Source organism: Mandrillus leucophaeus, unplaced genomic scaffold, assembly GCF_000951045.1.
Source record: "Mandrillus leucophaeus isolate KB7577 unplaced genomic scaffold, Mleu.le_1.0 Scaffold730, whole genome shotgun sequence".
Lineage (NCBI taxonomy): Eukaryota > Metazoa > Chordata > Mammalia > Primates > Cercopithecidae > Mandrillus > Mandrillus leucophaeus.
The window spans coordinates 493048-520470 of record NW_012107920.1 but is presented as its reverse complement, the minus strand read 5'-3'; the positions used below and the strand labels follow the sequence as shown (position 1 = coordinate 520470).

General features: G+C 37.4%; 1 protein-coding gene across 2 annotated transcripts in view; it reads right to left on the bottom strand.

Moving 5' to 3' along the window:
- Positions 1-4492: 4492 nt before the first annotated feature.
- Positions 4493-27423, bottom strand: part of SEC23A (Sec23 homolog A (S. cerevisiae)) — a 57053-nt gene continuing 34122 nt past the window's right edge. Inside the window, exons 12-18 of one of the 2 annotated variants that reach the window (XM_011965635.1) lie at positions 21615-21692; positions 20351-20422; positions 17804-17965; positions 15422-15508; positions 13360-13515; positions 11675-11740; positions 4493-5904 (exon numbers count right to left, since the gene is read on the bottom strand). In XM_011965635.1, coding sequence (XP_011821025.1) covers positions 5815-5904; positions 11675-11740; positions 13360-13515; positions 15422-15508; positions 17804-17965; positions 20351-20422; positions 21615-21692 — 711 coding nt within the window. In that variant the 3' untranslated portion in view covers positions 4493-5814. The remainder of the gene's footprint in view (positions 5905-11674; positions 11741-13359; positions 13516-15421; positions 15509-17803; positions 17966-20350; positions 20423-21614; positions 21693-27423) is intronic. The other variant, XM_011965636.1, reaches the window with a different exon arrangement.

Below are 27423 nucleotides of genomic sequence, written 5' to 3'. Positions count from 1 at the left end.
ACTTTCATTTAAAAAAAGAAACACATGTATTTTATGCTTATCAGAAGAATTGATATTCAATTTTCTCCTTAGCTTTAGAAATGGATTAATACTTTCAAACTATCACTTTTTTGCTCTTATGAAAGTCTCCATTGATTCGCTTTGTTCATCTCATTAAACATTGTGTTCTACATGGAACTTAATTCAGAGAACCCCCAGTTATACAATGTGGCCTGAACATACACGGATACCCTTACATTTAGAAGGTAAATTAATAACAATTTTTGAATAATTTCCCCTCTCTTAGAGTTGCAGTTTGTGTCTTGAATACCTATGGCACTACATTTTTTTGAACTGTTGTTTAAAACTAAAGGATTAACCAAAAAAAAACACAAATCATTCCATCAGTGGTGCAATTTAAGTTTTTCCTGCTGTGAAGTTTTAGATAAGATTAATCGAAGACCAAAATATTTGCAAACAGTACAAATCAGGCTTGAACAACGTAGAGTAAAAACTGAGCTTTAAAATTGCTCCTTGAAAATTAGTACGCAGAAAATGTAGAAAAAGGTAGGCAATAACAAAATGTAAGAAAATAGACACACAGAAAAAAAAAACCAAGTCTCAAAGAAAAGCAACTGAAGATGCTGGTCAGTATGGATTACACAGGTAGGGAAGAAAAAAAAATCAAATATATTTAGTAATGTAACTTCACTGTTCCATACCTTAATATTATTCTGTTCACTAGATAATAATACATTAAGCCTAGAACAGCGGTTGTTTCAATAGGTAAACAAAGGAGAAAAAAATGAACAGAAGAAAGGAGACTTAATTTCATAAACTATTAAAAAGCAAACAAGAAAAATGGAAGTATCTGTAGAATAACTTGACAAAATCCTCAAGATGAATGCAAGTCAAGCATTTGAAGAGTACAAAAAGTATATATGCATGTATAGTGGATACATGGGAAATGAAAATAAAAATGTAAAGACGGATGTTAGAAAGGAAATAATCCGGCTGGGCGAGGTGTCTCATGCCTGTAATCCTAGCACTTTGGAAGGCTGAGGCAGAAGGATTGCTTGAGGCCAAGAGGTCAAAACCAACCTGGCCAACATAGTGAAACCTCATCTCTATTTTTTTTTAATTTTATAAAAGATAAAGGAAATAATCCTAATTTGTCCGCAGTTTGAAAATAACTGAAAAAAATACCATGTTCATTTAAAATAAAAGCAAGTGCAATAAGCGATGGAATTTAATTTGTAACAGCCAGTAGAGAATGCATTTGGTTTTGACACTAAATAGATACCAAATACAACACCTAAATTTCATGCTTGGGTACAACTAGAATTCCTCTCCAATACACCTTTTCAGCTGTGTCTTTTATACCATTTTTCTAGCAGAGAACTGGGGTACAATCTGATATATAGTATACAATGTTACGAGGCCAAAGTGTTTGGATTTTATTGGGAGGGCAAAAGGAAATGACTGAATCAGACCTATATTCAGAAATAGTACTATTGTTGCAGTGTGGAAAGTGAATTGAAAAGAGGAATAGAGACAAGGAGATTGGAGAAAGTAGGCTAGTTAGGAAGCTATTTCACCAAGCCAGGTGAGATATAATGAAGGCAGAATAACAGTAGGATAGAGAACTGGAAATAGATTACGGAAATACTAGAGAGGTTGAATTTTTACAATGTGGTTACCAAAGATGTTGAGAAGAGTAAGAGTTGAAAATGATTCTTTGGTTTCTGGCCTGAGCTGGACAACTAAGTACACTCATTAGATGCAGTCTCTGAGTCTGGGGATATGAGAGGGAAGTCTATCAAGTGGGGAACTAAACAGAGAAATGTCAGCTCAGTTTTGGAATCTGCCAATAAAAGAATAAATTTATCCTGTTACATCTGTGTACACAGATGATGTCTAAGATCATTTTTAGAGATTATGCCAATAGAAGTAGTAGATTCAAAAATGAATTCCAAAACAGTTCTGGGTAATATACCAAAGCTACTCAGTGCTGCTAATAATTTAGCAAATATTCTTTATCCATCCTACTGTATTAGTCTGTTTTCACACTGCTATAAAGAACTACCTGAGACTGTATAATCTATGGAGAAAAGAGGTTTTATTGACTTACAGTTCCACAGGTTTAACAGGAAGCATGACTGGGAAGCCTCAGGAAACTTAGTCATGGCAGAAGGCGAAGGGGAAGCAAGCACGTCTTACCACGACAGAGCAGGAGAGCGAGGGAGCAAAGGCGGAAGTGCCACACACTTTTAAACGATCGGATCTCACGAGAACTAAGTATTACGAGAACAGCAAGGGGAAAATCTGCCCCCGTGATCCAGTCACCCCCCACCAGGCCCCTCCTCCAATTTGACATGAGATTGGGGCAGGGACACAAACCCAAACCATATCATCCACGTTCTTTAAAAGAGTGCTGTGGTCTAAGCGTTTGGGTTCCCTCAAAGTTCCTATGTTGAAACCTAATCTCCAATATGACATTTAAGAGGTGGTGAAACGGGAAAAGTTCCCTTAACCCCCTGGCTGGGTGTACGATGAGGGTGTGGCTCGCTTCTTCAGTTCCCCAATGCTCAAACCTCTAGGGGGAGTATGCAGAAAGGCAGGTGTGGGGCTCCCACTCCACAGCAGTGTTTAGGGGTGAATGTTCACAGCTGAAGCCCCACTGGGCGTGTGTTACAGTACGCTCTTTCAGTTTAGGCGTCTGCAGGCGGCTTGTGTCAGGTCAATTAGACCACCTGCCTTATCGCAAGGACAGAGGGCTTTCTGTATCCCAGGGTTTCTTGCCTTGGTGTACCGGGAGAATCGGATCCCACGTGGGCTTGAAGAATGAGTGCAAGGTTTTATTGAGTGAAAGTTCTCAGCAGATGGATGGGGAACCAGAAGGGAGATGGAGTGGGAAGGTGGTTTTCCCCTGGAGTCAGGCAGCTCAGCAGCCCGGGCCCTCCTTCGGAGCCCCAGCCCAACTCCGTGTCCTTCCACTGGTTGGCCTGTCGGTGTCTACTGGAGTCTCCAGTTGTGCTTTTCTGCCGACCTGCGCCTCTCGACATCCTGCTGTTTTTGTGTTCTTCCGCCAAAGTGTTCCTTCTGATGTCCAGCCGCTTGTGTGTGCCCGCTAGGGTCTCTAGGTTGTTAAAAGCACAGGATGGGGGCATGGTGGGCCAGGGTGATCTTGGGAAGTGCAACATTTGGGCAGGAAAACAGAAATGCCTGTCTTCACCTAGGTCTGTGGGCACAGGCCTGGAGGTGAAGCCCTAGCCAAGGACCACGTCCTTCGCTTCCTAGCACTTCTCTGCCTCCCTCCCAGATCAGTGGGGCCTTTAGGAAGTGATTAGAGAATGAGGGGTACACCCTCATGAATGGGATTAGTGCTTTTACAAAAGGTGCCTGTGGAAGCTTGTTCATCTCTCTTCCTTCCACCATGTGAGGACACATAGAAGGTGCCATCTACAAAGCAGAGAGCCATCACCAGACACCAACTCTACTTGATTGTGGACTTCCCAGCCTCCAGAACTGTGAGAAATAAATTTCCATTGGTTGTAAAATACCCAGTCTAAGGTATTTTGTTCTGGCAGCCCAAATAAACTAAGACAGGGCTAAACATTCTTTTCAACAGTCTATGTAAGTAGATAATTTAGAAATAGATAAATTATACACAAAAATGATCCCAGGCGATTGCTTTTAAATGGTAAGCTAAAAGGGTATGATAATGTATTTGTTCATCCTTATCCCTAAATTCAGCTGTAATTGATTTAGAAGTAGAGGACAGTTTAGGGCTAAGTACCAAGACAAGAAACAATGGCACAACACCATTCTTAAAGGACATAACTTAAGAGAACAGGCAAATTAAACAGGTGTCATCATTACAATGTCTTTCCTCAATTCAAAATATGTGAACTTGGCTGGGTGCAGTGGCTCACACCTGTAATCCTAGCACTTTGGGAGGCCGAGGCAGGTGGATCGCTTGAGGTCAGGAGTTCAAGACCAGCCTGGCCAATATGGTGAAACCCTATCTCTACTGAAAATACAAAACTTAGCCGGGCGTGGTGACAGGCGCCTATAATCCCAGTTACTTGGGAAGCTGAGGCAGGAGAATAGCTTGAACCCAGAAGGTGGAGGCTGCAGTAAGCCGAGACTGTGCCACTGCACTCCAGCCTGGGCAACAGAGCAAGACTCTGTCTCAAACAACAACAACAAAAAACTACATGAACCTCTATCTCCCTTTTTAAAAACACACTAGCCTTATGACAAAAATGAGTAACTATTGGGAGTGATAAAAAATACTCTAAGATTGATTGTGGTGATGTGATTACATAACTTCATGAAAATATTCAAAATTATTGATTTGTGTACTTTAAGTAGATGAAGTGTATGATGTGTGAATTATATCTTAAAGTTGTTATTTTTTAAAGGAGTAGCTTTTAAATCTAATGATTTTAAATACTCTAATTTTACATTAGGCTTCTCAGGTTTTACTAGATTTCAAAATAGCCAGAAAAACAGTGAAAAGTATATTTTATTGGCATTTAGGCCTAGCACAGTTCAATTCAAATAAAATATAACAATGCAATTTATTTAAGCTAATTGAAAATAACATATAAACAATTTTTTCTTAAGTTTCTGTTTTACCATCATATGATTGTGTTCATGCAAGTACAGTCATTAAAACTGTCCTCCTAAGCATATATCATAGCACCACCTTTTATTTGCAGTACTTGATATGTAAATTTCATTGTCAAAACATATCTGGCTTTATCAATGTAAACATATTTGCTACAAGTAAACTTTAAAGGTAAAAGTGAATACCAATGAATAAATCAAAATAGAACTGAGCATCACATGATATAATTAAGCAAACATTATATAATACTGTTATCAATAAGAACCACAACTTAATAAATTTCACAAAAAGGAAGGAAAAACAAAAAGTAATGTGTAAACTGCCAAAGTAGTGTTAAAATACTGAAGGATATAACATAAAATTTACCTCAGAAAAACAAGGGAAAAACAACAAAACCATGCTGTGAAAACTAAATTTGGTTTAGTAGTTACAACAGTCATTTTACTGCAAAGGCTTAGTAAAATGCACTCCAACAAAACGATTTATTTTCTATCTCCCTTTTTAAAAAAAACTGTTGTGTTTAGTCACATAGGTTGGATATTTTGTGGAAATTTCACATTTATTGTCAGCTGCGGGATTGTTACCCAAAAAAAAACTTTCATCTCTAAACTATCTTTCCAAATAACCAAAAACATTATCATCATGAAAATTACCATTATAAAATCAAATAATTCCTAAACAAATCATAAAAATAAATCTGCCTTACCCTAGTAAGTACAGAAAAAGTGTATACATAAGTGCTGAAAATTACAGAAAAATATTCAATGAATAAGCAAAAATGTTCACATTTATCATTACTAATGTTTTTTAGCTTTCTGGCTAAAATTAAGGAACAAGTTTTTAAAAGGTGAGCAAGGAAATTCAGTGCCACTTTGGGTCTGTCTGCATTATACAAATAAATTACATCTGTAGTACAAGGCAGACTCTATTTTTATTAAACATAATTAAGTTATAAAGACCTCAAATTTCTAGAACCAGTTATAACACTGTGGTAAGCAAAATAAATTTGTTCTTATTGCTCTCATTATAATTCCAGCTTAATCTACAAATGTGAATATTTTCCCTATGTTGTCTCAAACCATACTAATACAAAAAATATAGAGCAATATCTGTTGGTTTCCACAGATAAATGGAAAGAGGAAAAAATGAAATTTGAATATTATTTCATCTTCTTAAGTGTCTTTAACATGTTTAGCACTTCAAGCAGCACTGGACACAGCAAGTTTCTTCAAGTGATCCATAAACACTTGTAAACTAACATCATCTGTAAGAATAGGTGCTCCAGACTCCTAGAGGAAAAAAAGTATTTGTTATGATTAAAACATAGGGTGATACCATGGAATTTATACACAAATGTTTAAAATAGACAAGGAAATCCTTTGAAATAGAACAATGCCTATACTCCTATTAAATAAAAAGAATCTAACTGGCCTCCGTCCCTGGTTCCTGGGAGGAAGACTCTACATCCTTAGAATTCCCGATAATAGGAGTGTCTTTATTCATAGGCTGATGGGATCACATATGAGTTTATGCTATGAGATGAGATGAATCAGGATGGCGGCTAGTCACCACAAAGACTCACAATGTAATTAGAGGCTTGGGGCTTTAAAAGAAAGCCTGACCTCCAGACCCTTTCTCCCTGGCATTTTAACAGAAATCGCAGCTGGAAGGAAGCAAACTCATAATATCATTTTTAAAATAAACTATGCTTCTCAACTTTTCAGGTCATTTTAATTGATTTCTGTAGGTTCCAAGTAATTAACAAGAGTTAGGGAAAATTCCTATTATACATTTTAATAAAAACTGTGTTGACAGAATGATCTTGGTAACCCAATCCATTAACAATGAAACTTTACTTCAGCAAAAGAAGGTATTTCTAGAAGATTTTTTATCTGAATTTTATATTTTTCTTCTTATACTCAAGTTCTTCTTAATTATAAATATTCAATGTCTAAAACAGGGAAATTAAGTAATTTCAGCAAATTAATGGCAAATGTGAGGCGAGAACTTACAGCTCCTGTGATTCTAGTCTGGCATAGCCACAAACATGCCATGACCTCTCCTGAATAAAGGGAAATCAATTTTATCGTGTTTATTCAAAAGAACTTGAAAGATTTGATAATGAAAGGAGGCAATCCCTTACTGAGATTAAGGACATAGAGTCTGGAGCCAGAATGCCTAGGCTCAAATTCTGGCTCTCCCACTTCCTACCCATATGACTGAAGAAGTTACTTAAACTATGTCTTAGTTTCCCCACGTGTAAAACAAGGATAATAACAGGACCTATCTTACACAGGTTGTTGTAATGATTAAATGAGTTAAATTCTAGAAAGCAAACAGAACAATACCTCATACAGAAAGCAAACAAAACAATACCTCGTACACACAGTAGACATACAACACGTTTTAGCTATTTTTATTGGTCCTTCTGTTGAAAAATCTGCAACAATGAAATACTTTTCTTTATTCTATATGCATAGCTAACATAGAGAATTACAAGTCTCAAAACTGTAACCTAAACCAATACAACCTCATGGTTCTTACTTTTTTCTTTCTGTTACTATGCCTGATTTTTTCATTTTACAATGTTTTCCATCTCAAGTCACGCAATCTCAGAGCCATTTCTCCGAGTCAAGACAAAATATGTGGATTTCCTAATTTACAGACCACAGAGCTCCTACTTGAAATATAAATACCAATGCTCAATTTTATAAAAATTAGCAGTTAGCTGATCTCAAGTTTTCAAATGGATCCTTTTTCTATTCAAAATATATCCAAGACTAAGCAGAAAGGTACAAGCTTTACATTATTCAGTATACGAAGCACTACAGCAACGGAGGCCTCCAGCACCGTCACAGAAGTGTTGCAGTGGCGCCCTCTTACGGCCGTTCATGGATAATACTTATCATAGGGTCCTTGATTTCTGACCCCCAAAACATCCTGTGAGTTATTAGAGTCCATTAATTTTTAGTAAAATGCTTGTTTACTAAGTTATTTCCCTTAAATGCAATCAGCAAATTAACTTAATGATAAAAAATTCAGAATCTGGAGTCAGACAGACCTTGGCTAAAATCTAGACCCTGCCACAGTTTAGCTACATGATCTTGCATAAAATACTTAATCTATATGTGTCTCAATTTCCTCTCATGAAATATAGGATTACTAGTATCCACCTTATAAAAGTTAATTAAATGAGAGTACACTGAAAGCATAGTGACTAAAACGTAGTAGATTCAGTTTATTAGATATCATGATTATTAAAATGTTAACATCATTACTCATAAAAATCTTAAGAAAGACCTGAGCACTCTTATTTATGCCTGTAATGCCCCTACTTCCAGGCAGTAACAATTACACTTCATAGTTTAAAATAGGTTTCCTTTCCCATGTTAAATATAAGAAGTGACTTTTTTTTCCATTGATAACAGTGAAAACTAATAGCTAATATTTACTGAGTATTACTGTCCATTTCAAGCACCTTTTATTAAACTCTACAGACAAGGAAGTGAAAACAAAGAGAAGTCAAGTAACTTGCAGAGTCTGCATTTTCCATTACCAGCCTTCCACTCCTCCAAGATTAGTCTCCTTTACTTGTTATAACCTCCCCACCTTTTAGAACTTTTGGACCTTGGATTCAATTTATTTATCTATATTACAAAAACTCCTTAACTCCTAACCACCTCCATAGATTTCCAATATTCTAATCTCTGCTCTCTCCTGTCCAGATCTATTGTATTCAATATATGCTATGTTTAAGGTGCTATGGAAAATCAAAAATGAAAATGACAGTTATTGCCTCAAGTAATTAATAATCTAACAGGAGCAATGCCATAAGAAATGGAGGGGGGAAAAAGGATGACAGGACAGGGATATTACACAAATTCAATCATGCAATTGTAGGATGGTGCTATGGTTTGAATATCCGTCCCTTCTAAAACTCATTTTGAAAATCCCCAATGTGGCAGTATAAAGGCGGGGCCTTTACAAGGTGACTGGGTCATAAGGCCCTCATGAAACAATTAAAATCTATTCATGGATTTTCTCAGGCACGGTGGCTCACACCTGTAATCCCAGCACTCTGGGAGGCCGAAGTGGGCAGATCACGAGGTCGGGAGATCGAGACCATCCTGGCCAACATGGTGAAATCCCGTCTCTACTAAAAATACACAAAAAAATTAGCTGGTATGGTGGTGTGCACCTGTCGTCTCAGCTACTCAGGGGGCTGAGGCAGGAGAATCACTTGAACCCAGAAGGCGGAGGTTGCAGTGAGCCAAGATCGTGTCACTGCACTCCAGCCTGGCAACAGAGCAAGACTCCGTCTCAAAACACAAAACAAAACAAAACAAACAAACAAAAAACATTATGGAAGCATGCTCTAGAAATTTTTAGTAAATAAAATGGGCCCTCACCACTGCTGCAAAAGTCTTCTATTAATCTTCAGTTTATTTTTGTATTCTTTACAACTGTTTTTAATCTTTTCTAGTTTTTTGGTCCTTAACTCCAGCCTTTTTCACTCCTAAATAATCTCGTATTATTGAAAAGAAACAGGCAATTATTCAATGTGAGTTTTCACTCCACCTAAAAATCTTTCTGTCTTCACCCTTCTTACCTTTTGCTTTTGCAGAAATAAGTGTCCTGCCTCCTTATCAATGCTTAACCTCCATATAGTGCTTATGATCATATTCTCTCTTGAGGATCTTAAATGTCTGTTCTTTTGTGTCTTTCCTATACTGGCTCTTTATGCTTGGTCTCCAAATAAGTTCTGTGCCCTTACTGTAATAACAATCATCTGCCTATCCTACTGCTTATCCTCAGGTTAAATCTGCAAAAGAATCATTCATACTTTCAACCTCCGCTTCTTTGCCACCCACTAATTTCTTATAAATTTGTCTTCTTACTCAACTACCATACTAAAGCCACTTACAGAAGGCCACAAATAACCTATCCATCAAATCCAAGCACCTTTTCTCACTCTGTATCCCCCTTCAACTGTCTGCAGCATGTCTCTTTGTTACCTCCTTCTTCTTCCTTCTATAGAGTCACCTTTTATGACACACTACTTTTCATTCTGCCTCTCTGATAATTCACTAGACACTCCTACTACTTGTACTCCCTTGAAGTTTCTTGTCTCATCTCTCCTTTACCTCTTTACTCTCTCTTTAGACAAGCATTTACTGTGATGACTTTAAGTATCACCTTTCTCGTCCTTGCCCTGACCATCAAACCCAAATTGCCAACAGCCTACTCAACATGGCCATAATCAATATAGTCATCTTATTGTGGCTCAATAAGGCCTTCTAGGTAGCACCTCAAACTCAGTGTCTAAACCAAACAATTTCTCTCCACTCTCTCATTTATTGACACATGTTCTCCTGGTCACTCAGGCTCAAAACCCCAAAATACCCTGTTTCCCCTCACCTATTTTTTAAAAATTCAAGACTACATTAAAGTTGAGAGAGAAGTACAATAAACACCCACATAGCATACCTAAATCCTAAATTAACTGTTAACATTTTGCCACATATGCTTTATGTTTCTACATTACTTTTCCTTTTTTCTTCTTTTTGTTGAATAACTTCTGGAAATTGAAGCCATCATGACATTTTATCCCTAAATACTTCAATATGTATCTCCTAAGATCAAGAAGAATCTCCCACATAACCACACCATTATCACTCTCAAGAAATTTAGTAATTCTGTACTAGTTATCTGATATATGATCTATATTCAAATCTCACAAATCATCCCAATTATATTCTTTATAGCTATTCTCTCTCTCTAATCCAGGATCCAATCAGAATTCAGATTTTGTGCATAGTTGCCATGCCCTGGAATAATTACTTTCCTGCAACTTCTAATCAAGTCCTATTGAGTCTACTTTTGAAATATCTCCCAAATCTATTCCTTTCACCATCTTGTTTTTATTCCCTCTCACTTGGATTATTTTCATAAATATACTTTCAATCTACAGATTGCTTCCATTTAATCTTAAGATTCAACTATACTATCTAAGACTCAAATCTGCCCCTCTGTCCACCTTCAATGACTCTCCATTACTTACCAAATAAATATTCAACTTCTCACTCCTCAACCTGACATTCAAGATCCTCCACAATTTAGTTGTACAACACATTTCCGTTTTATGTTCTTCTCGTCAGCTCTACATGTAGTCTTTTATCTTTGCCCATACTATTCTCTACCTAGATTTCCCTTCCTCATACAATTTCCAATTACCAAAATAACCATTCTTTAAATGAAATGTTTCTTTTTTCTGAGCTCTTTTCTGATTACATATCCTCTTCCTGCTACCACCATGTGACCTCCTTCCATCTTCCTCTTCTAACCTTTTAATACTTGATAGCTTTCTAACGACAAATATCCCATTCTGCCTTGTCATTTACTTAGTTATGTATCTTATCTCTAATATTAGACTACAAGCTCTTCAAAGGCATGGTTAATAACTGCACCCTAAAGAGCCAATACAAAGTCCTAAACATACTGGACACTCAATAAATGTTGATATATTATACCAAGAGGTTAATACTTTTTTTTTTTAAGAGATGGAGTCTTGCTATGTTGCCCAGGTTGGTCTCAAACTCTTGGCCTCAAGTGATCCTCCTGCCTCAGCCTCTCGAGCAGCTGGGATTGCAGGCATAAGCCACCACACCCAGCAGGACTTTTACCAAATTAAACTATACCAATAATGATTTGCAGGGTTCCTGCCCCTCCTGCTCAACTATGATTCCTGGCCTCTCTTGGCTTATTGTAGCCTTTTGTGGTTCACAACCTAGCATTAAACTTGAGTCACCACTTCCTGTCTTATACACTTTATTGCTTTCTGTCTCAAGGGTATAGTGCTAAACTTGGAGTCTATTTGATAGGATCACTTTTTTTCTATGGTGTCACCTAATATTAATTCTGTTTTCTACTCTCATTTTTACATTACTTTTCCAACAGAAATCATTACTAAATACACAGAAAAAAAATGTAGCTTTCACTAAAATAACAAACAATAAATACACAAAGAAATAATTTCCAAGACCTGCTATTTAAACTTACCTGCCCCCAGGCATACATATTATTATGAGTCTGTGAAGGGTTGACTTTTGAAAGGAGGAAACGGGCCTTAAAAGCAAAGAAGAAATAACATTATCCACAGAAAATTTCAGTCAATATCAGCTGAATAATTATATCATGCAAAATCAATTTTATTTAGTACGTGTTGGTAAAATTAATTTTATTAAATTAATTTTTAAAATATTAAACTTTGAAATGTATAGGTCACTATGTGTTACAAATAAACAATAAATGCACCTCTTCTCTCCAAATCATACATCCAAAATAACAAATACATTGTTGAATCCAAAACTCAGCATATAAAAATTATGTGTGCAACAATTATGACAAGGTTAGTGTGAAATTACGAAATACTCGGTCAGAAGTTCAAAATCCCAAAAAATAATAAAAATAAAAGCCATAAAAATCTGTGTGTTCTTTTGTTTAAAATAATGACCCTTATACTTTCTTAAACCACAGGTGATTCTATGAGACAAGTGATCCAACATTTCATCCTTCTACCCACTATGGCTTATCATCATGAAAATAATAACCAGAGTAAAAGAGGAAAATGGTAATACACATAGTGAGATGTCAATGAAAGAACCAGTAAGATTTTTAATTCATAATGGAAGGACATAGAAACATCTTTTGAAGTTTAGTATCATACAAAATCTTTTTGTACTCTCTAAGGAATCAGTTTAACCTAACAGTGAAGAGCACTGGCCCTGGAGTACTGGACTCAAATCCCAGTCCTGCATTTACTGTGTTTCCTTGGCCATAAGTAACCTAGATCTCAGTTTTATTGTCTGTTAAATGAAAATAACACTAGAATTCTTATGAGGATCAAATGAGATAAGGCATGCAGAAGTACTTTGCAAATTCTCAATAAGAAATAACTCATGTAAATACAGTAAAACTAATAACAATTATCATTTCTGAGTAATAGTTATTGATATTTGCTACCTATTTTATAATACCATACTAGGCATTAGGGAATACAAAGCATAGTCCCTGCCTTCAAAGAGCAAGTAAAACAAATGAATAACAACTTACAATTAATTTATTACAACTCTTTTAAGAATTACAAAAGAGAAGTAAGAAGTATTTTATGAGAGTATGTTAAGAAACCTAACTTAGCCTTCTGAAGGTCTCAAAGCAACTGTGTATGTATGTACATGTATCTAATGTATATGTATCCTCATAATCCTAAAAACCACAAAACCTTTTCATAATACCACAGTGTTTTCCTATTACATAAAATTTTATTTTCTAGAAAACTGGAATAATGGAATGAAGACAATGAAAAAATGTAAGTTACCACAAATGTCATATTCATAGACTTTGAGTAAATAAACAGCTTTAAGAAAAGTATATTATTTTCCAAGCTGCTCACATCTTCTTGTTCAACCAAAGCTAGTATATCACCACAATGCCATCCTGGCCCTGTTCAGGAAGCTAGGCTAGAGACAGGAGATGATGGAAACTGCCAAGTTTAGGCAACTAGTCAATAATCTTACTGCTTTGCTCTCAAAAGCTAATGCAAAAAGTAAGCACTAATACCTTCCCCTCCTATCTCCTTACCTTTTTGTTCGCTTTATGAAGCAATCTATTAAAATCAGAAGGCAAGGAGGTACACCTCACTGCAAACCTAACAACAAACACACAAACAAATTAACACTACTTACCTGGCTGCCTCCATGTTCAGTGTCAATGTATCTTGGCATTGGAAATCTGGAGTGAAGAATTTCCTGTGCATCATCCACTGGGGCTTGCAGAAGGTGGCGGAAATTTTCATATTCAGGCATGTCCTGGTATCCTGACTTCCGCCACTGTGCTATGGTCTAATTTTAAAACAATTAAAGAAATTACTTTAAATTTCTTGCCCATCCAAAAATCTTGAGGTTTTTCCAAAGACAGTAATCTTTAGAAACTAAGAAAATTATAGACCATTATTCCATTTACCTCAATTTTTTTAAAGTTAAAAATATTAATTTCAGTAGAGAAAATATTCTTAATAAATATAAAATTAGAATATTTCTTCTCCTTTAAAAGTAAAATGAAAGAATACTTAGGTAAGTCAGAAAATTTTTAAAACACTATGCTTACCAAATGAATGTTAGTAAAAAGCTATCTACCTAAGCTTATGATGCGTGAAAGCAATTGAATCAATCCATTTATTAAGGTAAGTAGCTCTAAAAACCATGTAACTAAATTATCTAAAATCTTATACCTGGTTTATTTTCTAAGTTAGCTGAATCAGTCAACACATTCTTCCATAGCTTTATACCTCTGTATAAAATAATCATGTGCATTTCTGATTTCTCCTTTAACAAGCTACTTGAAAAAGTAAAAATCACCATAAAAGAAACAAAAAGCAAAAAAAAAAAGCTCTGTCAGTATTACAGGTTTTTTCATTTTTTAACAGAGGCAACGAAGTTAAAACAGGTATTATTCTTAACAAGTAAAGGGCATTAGAAACTGGTATCAACTAAAAATAATTTACAATAATAATAATAATTAAATCTTTTAAAAGTCCTGGGTAGGTCAGGCGTGATGGCTCACGCCTGTAATCCCAGTACTTTGGGAGGCTGAGGCGGGTGGAACACCTGAGGTCAGGAGTTCAAAACCAGCCTGGCCAACATGGTGAAAACCTGTCTCTACTAAAAGTGCAAAAATTATCTGGGCGTGGTGGCATGCGCCTGTAGTCCCAGCTACCCAGGAAGCTGAGGCAGGAGAATCACTGGAACCCAGGAGGCAGAGGCTGCAGTGAGCCAAGATAGTGCCACTGCACTCCAGCCTGGGTGAAAGAGCAAGACCCAGTCTCAAAAAAAAAAAAAAAGTCCTGGGTAGTACTATTTAAAAGAATATTTTGAGCAATGTCTTTATTATTACAGTACAAATCTTTTTAAAAATTTTTTTGGTAGAGAGGGGGTCTCACTATGATGCCCAGGTTAGTCCTGAACTCCTGGGCTCAAGTAATCCTCCTGCCTTGGCCTCCCAAAGGGCTGGAATTAGAGGCATGAGCCACCACACCCAGCCACAGTGCAAATCTAAAATCATTTACAATTAAAGCAACTGAAAAAATTAATCTACAGAAGTTACTAAAATATTAGACTGTAAGTTTGAGAGCAGATCTGTGAAAAAAGAACATCTATATCTTCCAAAGCATCCAAAGGAAGCACTTAACAATTGGCTGAATGAATAACTGAAGGAATGAATCAAGGTCTGCTAAATACCTGGATTAAAGCTTAATAGCTACTAAAATCTTCTGCTCTCTGTAATCATTTACCATTCCGATTAAGTGAAGTTACAAATTTTAATTCATGTATGCTTTAAGTGAGTTTTCAAGATCATGTAGAACACTTAATAATAACTTATAACGATTGCATAACATAAAAGGAAAGCCTGCCCACTGACGAAGACTGACCTTTCCCCTCTTAATGTTTTCAGGTAAAAGCCAAAAGCGCCCTTTGTCTATGTACAGTCAGTGTTCTTACTTTCACAACACTATGCTTTGTGCAAAATCCAATCGTGTGTGGATGAATGAATAAAATAATCACATGTGGATAAATTGCAATTGAAGCCTAAAACCTTATAGTAGGCAGAACAATATTTTATATATACTTCATAAAAATGGAAATCAAAGTTTATCATAGATGAAACACTAGCCATACAATAAGAGGGAAGAAAACTTTTCTAAGTAAAAAGACTTTACATGCATAGCTTTAAACGCTATTGAAATCTTACCTCACCATGATAAATCAAAATCTGGAAGAATGTGTCCATGAGAAGAATACGATCTGCAAGAATGCTACTGCTATCAAGAAGAACCGGCTAACATAAAGAAAACAATGAGAAATGAGGAAAAAGGAAAAATAAACTACTTAACAGTATAAAATAGATGTTTCCAGGTTATTTTCCAAGTTTCCTTTTTCTTTTTTTTTTTTTTTTTTTTTGTAGACAGGGTCTTACTCTGTCACCTAGGCTGGTGTGCAGTGGCATGATCTCAGCTCACTGCAGCCTCAAACTCCCAGGCTCCAGCAATCCTCCCACCTCAGACCCCTAAGTAGCTGGGACTACAGGTGTGTAACACCACATCCAGCTAACTTTTTCATTTTTTTTTGTAGAGACAGGGTCTCACTGTGCTTCCTAGGCTGGTCTCAAATTCCTGGACTCAAGTGATCCTCCTGCCTCAGCCTCCCAAAGGCTGAGATTATAGGCTCACCACTAAATTTGAAATTTAGGCCACTACACATGGCCTAAATTTCAAATTTATATTTTATTACTTAACATCTCTTGCTATTATGAATTCTTACAGTGTACTTTAATTTTTTAAGGAATCTCTTTAATCTGAGGTAAAAAACAATTTAAAAATAGAGTAAAGTCAAGAAGAATTCAAGGATAACTCCTAAGCCTAATGGGGAAAGGCCTGGGATAGAGCAAATTTGGAGCACATGGGAAAATAGTTCTGCATATGAAATGAAAGGGAGTAGTCTGAACTGATGACGTAAATTTAGGTCTCACATGCACAAAGATGGTAATTAAAGCAATGGGATTAGACTACATCACTGAGAGAGAAGGAAGACAGGGAAAGCCAGAAGATTGATCCCTTAAGCATGTCAACACTTAGAAGTCTGAAAGGGAAAGCTAGGACAAGACTGAGAAGGAACGGTGAGCGAGTAAGAGGAAAACCAGGAAGGTATAGTAGGTGTCACAGAAGCCTAGGGCAAAAGGTTTTCAAGGACTGAGTACTAGTGAGGACTAGGTAAATACTGTTGAGAGCTCTGGTGAGATGTAGGACATTGGTGATCTTTAAAAGAGCCATTTCAATATAATGTTAGGGATAAAAGTCTTACTTATATAGGTTGAGAAGACAATGTGAGGTGAGAAAGTATAAACAACAAATAACTTTTTTGAGTTCAACTCTCACCAGGAGCAGAGAAATGGGGTGGTAGTTATAGAAAGCATGGGTCATGGTGGGTGGGTTTTGTCCGTTTTTTGTAAACATGAGTGTTGTTATGGTTTCTATGTTATTTAATAAGAATGATCCAGATGGACAGAAAGTAATGATATAGGACAGAAAGAAGATAACTCCAAAAGCAAACCCCTAAGAAAATGAAGCTGATAGGATTCATGGATTAAATGAAAAGGTTGAAATTTAATGGGAGCAGGCACTAGGGATAGTGGGATTCCAATTTTCTTCTAAACACTATTCTACATTTTTCAGATGTCTACAATGTATGTGTATTACTCAGAAGAAAAAAAAAGTTATTTCTAAAACATTCCTGATTCAAAGAATATGAGGCCAAAATAGATACAGCTAAACCAACATATTAAAAGTATATATTTTCCTAGAAAAACAGAAACTATTTGACAAATTACAAAAAAATTATTGTAACGAAATAAAACATTTTGCCCACTATTTTATAAAACCGTAAATAATAGTATCATGAGGGATCACTAATCAATAGATATTTTAAATATTCTCTTTATATTGACCTTACTAAAGTATTTTCAAATACAGTAACTACATACTTTCAAGTAGTAAAACAGATCATTTTAACTATAGAATGGAAAAATTGTTCATTTGGTAACAGTTTAAAATAAGTGGAACAGTTTGCTAAGAAGGTTAAATGGATAACTATCAATCTTCTAAGCATATGTCTTTATAGTCAACTATTTTTTATGTTTTCAAAAAAACAAAGGAAAATGAGATTAAAACAAGAGACTTTGTTTAGACAGAATGTCATAACTGTCATAGACACTAAATTCTGGAATAAGCTACAGTCTACAGAATCATAATCACTTCTGGACATTGTTAAAGACACAAAGAATAATCATATGCTTTGGAGGATTTGATCAACCAAATGGCTGGACAAAATGATCTAAAAGTCTCTTCCATCTCATTTAAAAAAAAAGAATTTTTAACAATCTTCTAATACAGTCTACGTGGTATCTAGCATATAGTAAACATTCATAAATATTTTAAGTGAATATATAAATAGGTTGAGATTTCCATTCATTTAAATTCTTATATTTAGTAACTATATCTATTTTTTTAGTTGTTTTCACTTTTTTTAATGCCACACATTGCAATAACAAGACCAATTTATTTTCTGTCCCTCTTACCTCTGGTGGTCCACTAAAAGAATATGCATACAGGATAGGCTGAATCATAATTAGAGACTGGGTCAGATCCTGACGCATAAAATGGTGACGATAATATGAACTCTCATCAGGACTATTGTTAAAAACTTGCAGGAAAGAGGATCTTCTTAAATGAAACATAAACTGTAAGATAAACATGTGAGATAGTTGTTACTGATTTTAATATTACAACAGGTGTTTACTATTAGCAAAAACATTTGATTACAAACTATTAACAACATAACAAAACATGTTATTACAAGAATTTATATCCCTCAGAAAGGAATCCTATTCACGAAATTTATCAGTAGCCTAAAAATAAAATTCTGGTGGGGCGCAGTGGCTCATGCCTGTAATCCCAGCACTTTGGGAGGCCAAGGCGGGTGGATCACCTGAGGTCGGGAGTTCGAGACCAGCCTGACCAACATGGAGCAACCCCATCTCTCCTAAAAATACAAAAAATTAGCCGGGCGTCGTGACGCATGCTTGTAATTCCAGGTACTCAAGAGGCTGAGGCAGGAGAACTGCTTGAACCCAGGAGGTGGAGGTTGCAGTGAGCCAAGATTGCGCCATTGCACTCCAGCCTAGGCAACATGAGCAAAACTCCATCTCAAAAATAAATAAATAAATAAATAAATAAATAAAATTCTACAAGAAAAAAATTAAAGTAAGAAAGAAAAAAAAATTTTAAGTTAAAGTAAGAAAAGGATGGCTGGGCATGGTGGCTCACACCTGTAATCCCAACACTCTGGGATGGCTTGAGGCCCAGGAGTTGGAGACCAGTTTAGGCAGCATAACAAGACCTTGTCTGTATTTAAAAGAAAGAAAAAAAAGACAAAAACCCCTTGCTCAAATCTAAGTTATTCAGAGGCTGGTGCCAGGTAGTAAACCATGACCATTCTTTGTTTTTAATCCTCCCCCCCCGACCATATCTTTGGGCTTTTTCATTACTACTCATTACCAACACCAAAAGATTCTAAGAAGATATAAAAATAAACTACAAATTTTCTACTTATAAATGGCTGATATGATTTGACTGTGTCCCCACCCAAATCTCACCTTGAATTGTCAATTCAAGTTTACTTGTCAAGGCAGGGCCAGGTGGAGAGAACTGAATCATGTCGGGGGACAGTTTCCCCCATACTGTTCTCGTGGTAGTAAGTCTCAGGAGATCTGATGGTTTTATAAATGGGAGTTCCCCTGCACATGCTCTCTTGCCTGTTGCATTGTTAAGATGTGTCTTGCTTCCCCTTAGCTTTCCGCCATGACTGTGAGTCCTCCCCAGCCATGTGGAACTGTGAGTCAATTAAACCTCTTGGCCAGGCATGGTGGCTCACGCTTGTAATCCTAGCACTCTGGGAGACTGAGGCAGGTGGATCACCTGAGGTTGGCAGTTCAAGACCAGCCTGGCCAACATGGTGAAACCCCATCTCTACTAAAATTACAAAAAAAGATTAGCCAGATGTGGTGGCACGCGCCTATAACCCAGCTACTCGGGAGACTGAGGCACAAGAATTGCTTGAACTAGGGAGGCAGAGGCTGCAGTGAGCTGAGATGGCATCACTGCACTCCAGCCTGGATGACAGAGTGAGACTCTGTCTCAAAAATAAATAAATAAATAAACAAACAAACAAACAAACCTCTTTCCTTTATAAATTACCCAGTCCCAGGTATGTCTATTAGCAGCATGAGAACTAATACAATGACTTAAAAATTGTACTGGGAAGGGTCTACACTGATATAACACACACACACCCACACACCCACACACACACACACCCACCCCCATATAATTTCTTAATATTTAACGTTTTCCCTATACCTAAGAAACATTCTCCAGATTTTGTTTCACTGCTTCTTTCTCCTTTCACTTTCTTCCCCTCCACCTACTCCTCACATGAAAGAAATCAAAGAGTCTGAGTTAGGCCTGAATAATGGATAGCTACATTGGGTCTTTGATAAAACTGATTAAGATCAGCCAGAAAGTATTCCCACTTGTCTTTAGACACTTCTCTTAAATTCCTCCAACCCTCAGGTCCCAAGTGCCTATATGTTGCTCCTGTCTGGGACTCATTCAACAGTTTTCTCCTAACATGTCACTCACTGAAATTCTCATTCCTATTCTGTTTTCAGGATCTACAATTCATTGAGAGGCTCTTGCATCCCTTACTACTTCAGTCATTCCTGTTTACTCACAGAAATGACTAATTGGCAAATGTTAGGTAATATTTTGGGGATGAAGACTTCCCTTAAATTTGGTCTATGCCATCTTTTAGAAGACTACCAGACTTTGAAAAAGACAAAAGGTATTCCAGGGTCCCCTGCTTCCTATTTCCAGGAAAGGGAGAAAGATGGAAATGTCCAGATCTCACTGAAGATCTAAAAGCCCAACAAGAAGGCTTGAGGCAGGGACAGAAGAGAAAGAAAGGAAAGTGTGGAGATACTTAGTCAAATACTTAGGCTAATGTCCTCAATCATTTTCCTATTAGTTTCTGCTACAAAAATGACAAAACAAAGAATTTTACATGCCTTAAGACAAGTAGACCTTGCCTTTTCCCGATTCTCCAAAATCTCGCCAGAGGTTTTAGGGAAGTCTCCCCTCTATAAGCATGGAGTTTCTGGGTTATAGATTAATCAACAATAAAGGATCCTCAAAACAAAAAAACAAAAAACAGAGCAGCTCTGAAAAAGAAAGCTGATGCTTTAAACAAAGTTCTCATGGGCAAAAATATGAATTTCCACTCTCAATATTAATCATCCTTCCAAGTTAAGCTAAAAGGCCACCTCCTCCTTCAAAAGATATATAAAATCATCCATTTAGAAGGATTCCTTTAAGTTTCCTTTAGATTCTATATATCTCTCATAGCATTTCTCAGTTTCTGTTCTGTGCTGTTTATGTGTATTTCACATCTCGCCCTTTAGACTAAAAGCTCCTTGTAAGAGGGATCCATCTCAGTCACCTGTATCCTCCTAAAGTTCCTTGCACATAGTACTGTGAACACAGAGACTTAAAAATATCTATCAAATCAACAGGAGGATGGAGGGATAGATTCCACTGCTCCAGGTGGAAAACATTCTGTAAGGTAAATCAAATTAGTTTCTTTTCTATTTATCTAGTCTGGCCCCATAAAATTGTTCTCAGGTGTGATACTATACTGCAAGACTAGCTAACTGATACAATAACCTCAGATGAAGTCCTTCTGGTACCACTATAATTAGGTCCCCTTATGTCAAATGGAAAACTAACCAGCCTGACACCTAATTCTGTCCACTGCAGGGTTCCAGTGTAAGTCTCTATTCACCACAAATAAATGACTATTTGCAAGGCCAATATAAAAATACTATATACTTTTCACCAACTACTCACAGCATAATATTAATTTCTTAGCTATCCCAAACTTATCTAATGAAAAGAATAACCCAATAAAATAGGTACTATAAAAAGAGCAATAAAAAAGGAAAAATGAGGCTCAATGCTACTGGCCGCACAAGAAAAGAATATGGGTCTGGCTGGGTGTGGCAATCTTAGCACTCTGGGAGGCCAAGACAGAAGGACTTCTTGAGGCTAAGAGTTCAAGACCAGGCTGAGCAACATAGCAGGAAACCATCCCTACCAAAAAAAATACACACCTGTAGTCCTGGCTACTCAGGAGGCTGACTAAGCCCGGAGTTCCAGGTTACAGTGACCTATGATGGAGCCACTACACTTCAGCTTGGGTGACACAGTGAGAGCCTGTCTCTAAAAAAGAAAAAAAAAAGAAAAGAAAAGAATACGAATCTTTTACCTACTTACCTGTGGATAAAGGGAGAAAGTTTCTGAAAATCTGAAGGAACTTGGGTCATCTTTATGATATTCTCCAAATTTCTGACACTAAATAAAATAAAATGTGTTAGTAATTTATTTCCTGGAATAAAAGCTAACACTGTTGCCTATAAATATTCTATTTACAAGAAGTTACCAATCATCAGGAAGCAGATACTTGATAAAGGATAAAATTATAGTATTACTTATAGACTTACCAAGAGACAAAACCAAAGAAAAAACATTAAATTTCAGAAACAAATACCACATTGCCCCAATGTAATTAATAACTCACCTTAAAATATTTGGATATTTTTTAACTAAGTATCTCTCACAACAAATAAAGAGCTCTTAGATAACAACAAAAAAGCTCAACATGTGCCCTGAAACACCAAAAAGGCTGGCACAGTGACTGACGCCTGTAATTCCAGCACTTTGGGAAGCCAAGGCAGGAGGACCGTTTGTGCCTAGGAGTTCAAGACCAGCCTGAACAAAATAGCAAGACCTCCATCTCTATTTAAAAAAAAAAAAAAAAAAAATTTGGCGAGGCACAGTGGCTCACACCTGTAATCCCAGCACTTTAGGTGGCCGAGGCAGGAGGATCACAAGGTCAGGAGTTTAAGACCAGCCTGGCCAACATGGTGAAACCCTGTCTCTACTAAAAATACAAAAATAAGTCAGGCATAGTGGTGCACGGCTGTAATCCCAGCTACTTGGGAGGCTGAGGCAAGAGAATTGCTTGAATCCGGCAGGCAGAAGTTGCAGTGAGCCAAGATCGCGCCACTGGACTCCAGCCTGGGTGGCAGAGCAAGATTCTATCTAAAAAAAAAAAAAAAAGTTTTGAGCCAGGTGTAGTGACTCATGCCTATAATCTGAGCACTTTGGGAGGCCAACACAGGAGGATCACTTGAGCCCAGGAGTTTGAGACCATCTTGGGCAACACAGTGAGATACTGTCTCTACAAAAAATTTTAAAAATTAGCCAGGCATGGTTGCACGTGACTATAGTCCCAGCTACTCGAGAGGCTGTGGTAGAAGGATTGCTTGAGCCTAGGCGGTTGAGGCTACTCTGTAAGCCATGATCATGCCAATGCAAGCCAGCCTGGGAAACAGAGCAAGATCCTGTCTCAAAAAAGAAAAAAATAGTTTTTTTGAACACCTGTAAAACGCTCTAGTATCAACTACTTCAGTCATGAGGAGCAGTCCTTATTTACAACCCAACCAAAACACTGATACCAATGGGAAACAGACTGAAGCATAAAGAAGGTATATCCAAGACCCACTATTTGAGTTATTCAGAAGTAATAAAACTGGGCAGATAAAACAACAGTAATATGATTTTCTTGAGGAAAATAACATCCCTTACTAAAAGGCTAATTCCTTCTCTAATTCAGTAATTATTTATGCATAAAGGCAGCCACATAAAAGGACCCTAGAAGTCAATGCCTAACCTCTATAAGAAAATGGTCATGACAAAAGTGGTATCTGTAAAAACAGCATAACTAAAGTGCTTCATCCCATTGGTGCAGCAAGAGAAAACCTGGCTTGCAGGGAAAGTCTCAATAGTCTTAAGACAGAAGATTTCCTGAGCCAAGTCTGATTAGATGAAATGTTTACCCATGATGGCTAGCAATGCAGCTAAAGGGAGAATACAATTAGTGGTTGATGGGTAAACCCAATGTTTCAAAGATGAATCAGCCATTAATTTTAAGTAGTGAAACAGAAAAGGCCAGGAGTCAAAAAGGAAGCCAGGAGCAGTGGCACAGGCCTGTAGTTCCTGCTCCTCGGGAGGCTGAGGTGGGAGGATCACCTGAGCCCACAAGTTCAAGTCCAGCCTGGGTAAGTAATATGGCAAGACCCCATCTCAAAAGAAGGAAAGAAAGGAAAAAAGAAAAGAAAAGAAAAGAAAGAGATGAACAGATCCCTGAAGTTGGATGCACAATGGATCTGAACAAGAGACTGAGAATAGAGGCAGTAAATCATGTGTGGATACCAATATCTTATATGATAAATGACTTAGGTGACAACGCACTTTAGTTTCAGTAGCTATTCTAGGAGACTCATTTTCTTGTACTGATAACTTCACTGCTGAATTTTTAGCTATTACAACAACAGCAACACAAATAGAGAAAAAGTAAATACTGTTTAGGTATTAAAAATTTTATAAGTTTTTCCCTAATAAAAAATCTAGGAAATCATACTAACAAATTTCTTTGCCTCAATTTAGCAAAGTAATATAAGTGTTTTCTTTTCCTTGATGACTTACTAGAGTAACTTCAATTAAAAAGAAACATCATTTTTTGTGTACTGTTTTGGAGACAGTGTGCATTAGAGAGCCAAATTGGTGCTGGCACCATATCTGTTTTGGACATCTTTAACATGACAGATAAACCCTTGCTTCCTTCAGTCATTATCATAAAATGGGGTCACAAGACTCATCTGGTCTCTAGCCCCAACTGCCCTGCTGCTGTTGTAAATGCTGCAAAATGTAGAATGTGTAAATTAGAAGTAAAGTACGTTCTGAGGTTTATGTAATTTTGTACTTTTTGCAGTCATCTCATTTAATTAATTACTAGGCCCCTCTGTTTTACATTAGTGTTTATGTTTTACAAACATGTCAAACAGTGTGGCAATTTTTGAAACTGAGGTGTGAGACAAAGTCATGGAATCAACCTAAATGCCCACCAATAGATTGGATAAAGAAAATGTGGTACATATACACCACGAAATACTCTGCAGACATAACAAGGAACAAGATTAGCTGGGCGTGGTGGTTCATACCTGTAATCCCAGCACTTGGGAGGCCAAGACAGGCAGATCACTCAAGGCCAGGAGTTCAAGACCAGCCTGGCCAACATGGTGAAACCCTGTCTCTACTAAAAATACAAAAAAAACCACCTGGGTGTGGTGGCGCACACCTGTTATCCCAGCTACTTGGGAAGCTGAGGCAGGAGGATTGCTTGAACCTGGAGGAGGAGGTTGCAGTGAGCCAAGATTGTCCCACTGCACTCCAACCTGGGTGACAGGGCAAGACTACGTCTCAAAAAAAAAAAAAAAAAAAATGGAACCAGATCATGTCCTTTGCAGGGACACAGATGTTGGAAGCCATTATCCTCAGCAAACTAACACAGGAATAGAAAAGCAAACACCACATGCTCTCACTTACAAGTGGGAGCTGACTGATGAGAACACATGGACACATGAGGGGCAACAACACACACTGGGCACCTGTGGGGAGTGAGGGGAGGGAGAGCATTGGGAAGAATAGCTAATAGATGCTGGCCTATAATACCTGGGTGATGGGATATCTATGCAGTAAACCACCAAGGCACACGTTTACCTATATAAAAAACCTGCACATCCTGCACATGTATGCCTGAACTTAAAAGTTGGAAAAAAAAAAGAAAAAATCTTGAAGTTGAGGTGTGAGACAAAAGATATAAAAGAAAACAATTCTAGACATAAATCTCCAGAGAATCCTGATAATTCTGAAGAATTACAATCATCTGAGTCATTTCAGTGTAGTCATGCAACAAGGGAAACACACAAAAAATCCACCTTTACAAGAAAATCAGTGGGTTTTACAGGAGACAGTAATCCAAGTTGTACTATTCAATTTTGTGTCATATGTGACAACCTACAAATTCAGCAATGCCTCTGGCAAAATGGAAAATGCCCTTTACTACAAATCACAGCCATTTGACAAGCAAAAGGTGATGACTACACCAAGCAGCTTTTAGAATCTCTAAACAATAAAGCATTTGTTGAGACAAAGTCACAGTTAGTGAAAAAAACTAAGGAAGCAAGCTATTTCAGAGCACAACTTATCTAGAAAAGGAAAAGTCACACAGTTGTTGAGAAAAGAATATTGCCAATATGTAAAATCATAGTAAGTGAAAATGCTAGGACAAGATGCTGTCTGAGGCCAGATGCAGTGGCTCATGGCTGTAATCCCAGCACTTTGGGAGGCCGAGGCAGGTGGACCACCTGAGGTCAGGAGTTCAAGACCAGCCTAACCAACATGGTGAAACCCATCTCTACTAAAAATACAAAAAATTAGCCAGTATGGTGGTGTGCACCTGTAATCCCAACAGCTCCAGAGGCTGAGGCAGGAGAATTGCATGAACCTGGGAGGCAGAGGTGGCAGTGAGCCAAGGTTGCACCATTGCACTCCAGCCTAGACAACAACAGCCAAACTCCGTCTCAAAAAAAAAAGATGTAGTCTGAGAAATTGAAAAGGTCCCATTTAAACAAGTACAACAATAAGTCAAAGCACTGATGACATGTCACATGATGCTGGAGACATCTGTGTATAATAAGCTGAAAAAAACAGATTCTCTACAGATTGACAAGTTAACAGGTTTCACTGATGTCATGTCAGATTTCTAAATAACAGTGTAATTCAAGGAAAATTTCTGCCACAAAGCGAAACTTTTCTGCTGTCCTAAATAAGCAAGGGTCAAAATATATTTAGTGTTATATCTATCTGGAAACAAAAGATTCACCTTGAAGGAACTGTGTTGGCATTTGTGCTAATAGTGTCCCATCAATAGTGGACCCTGTGAGAGATTTAATCTCTCTTGTTTTTAAGGTAATATTGGCATAAAGCTGCTTTTTTCAAAGAGGTACTAGTATAAAAAAACTCTTGGAGGTAAAATGAAAAAAGTTATGAATGATGCTACAAAAACAGCTAGCTTTTTAAAACAAGTCTAGTTCACTCAAGAATTTTTAAAATTACATGGAAACCTACACCAACACCACAAAAAACACCAGACACAGAAATTCGATAGCTTAGCAAATAGAGTTCTCAACAGGGTATTTAAGCTAAAGAGTGCATAAAGAAGTACCTTCAAACAATTAATAAGCCAGAGGTTGCTGACTAAAAATGGAGCATTAAGAACTGGGCTTAGCTGGGTGTGGTGGCTCATGCTCGTAAAATCCCAACACTCTGGGACACCAAGGTGGTAGGGGTGCTTGAGCACAGCAGTTTGAGATTACCTTGAGCAAAATAGTGAGACCCAGTCTCTACAAAATTTTTTTTTAATTAGCCAGGTATGGTCATGGTGGCTCACACCTGTAATCCCAACACTTTGGGAGAAAGAGATGGGAGAGTCACTTAAACCCAGGAGTTCGAGACCTCTCTTAGGCAACATAAGGAGACTCCATCTCTACAAAAAATTTCTAAATTTGCCAGGTGTGGTGGTGTGTGTCTGCAGTTCCAGCTACTCAGGAGGCTGAGGTGGGAGGACCACTTGAGCGGGAGAGGTCAAGGCTATGGTGAGCCACGATCATCTCAATGAACTCCAGCCTGCGTGACAAAGTGAGACCCTGTCTCAGAAAAAAAAAAGAAAAAGAAACTAAGCTTAATAAAGTACTCTATGTCATAATGCAAGTACAGTAATGGTGTTCCGGCATGTTAAAAACCCAAGTAAATCAACGCTACTAATAACTTTATTAGCCTGCATGTTGGTAATCTAGAATCAGATAATACAGACTTGTCTATATTTTGCATGTTAATAAGTATAATTTTTCTACCCTGGTTCATTTCTTTTTTGACACAGGGTCTCACTCTGTTGCCCAGGCTGGAATGCAGCAGCACGATCACAGCTCACTGCAGCCTCAAACCTCCTGGGCTCAAGTGATCCTCCCACCTCAGTCTCTGGAGTAGGTGGGACTACAGGCACACAGCACCACGCCTAGCTGATTTTTTTGAATTTTTTGTAGAGACGGCGGTTTCGCCATGTTGCCCAGGCTGATCTTGAACTCCTGATCCAAAGTGCTGGGATTACTGCCATTAGCCA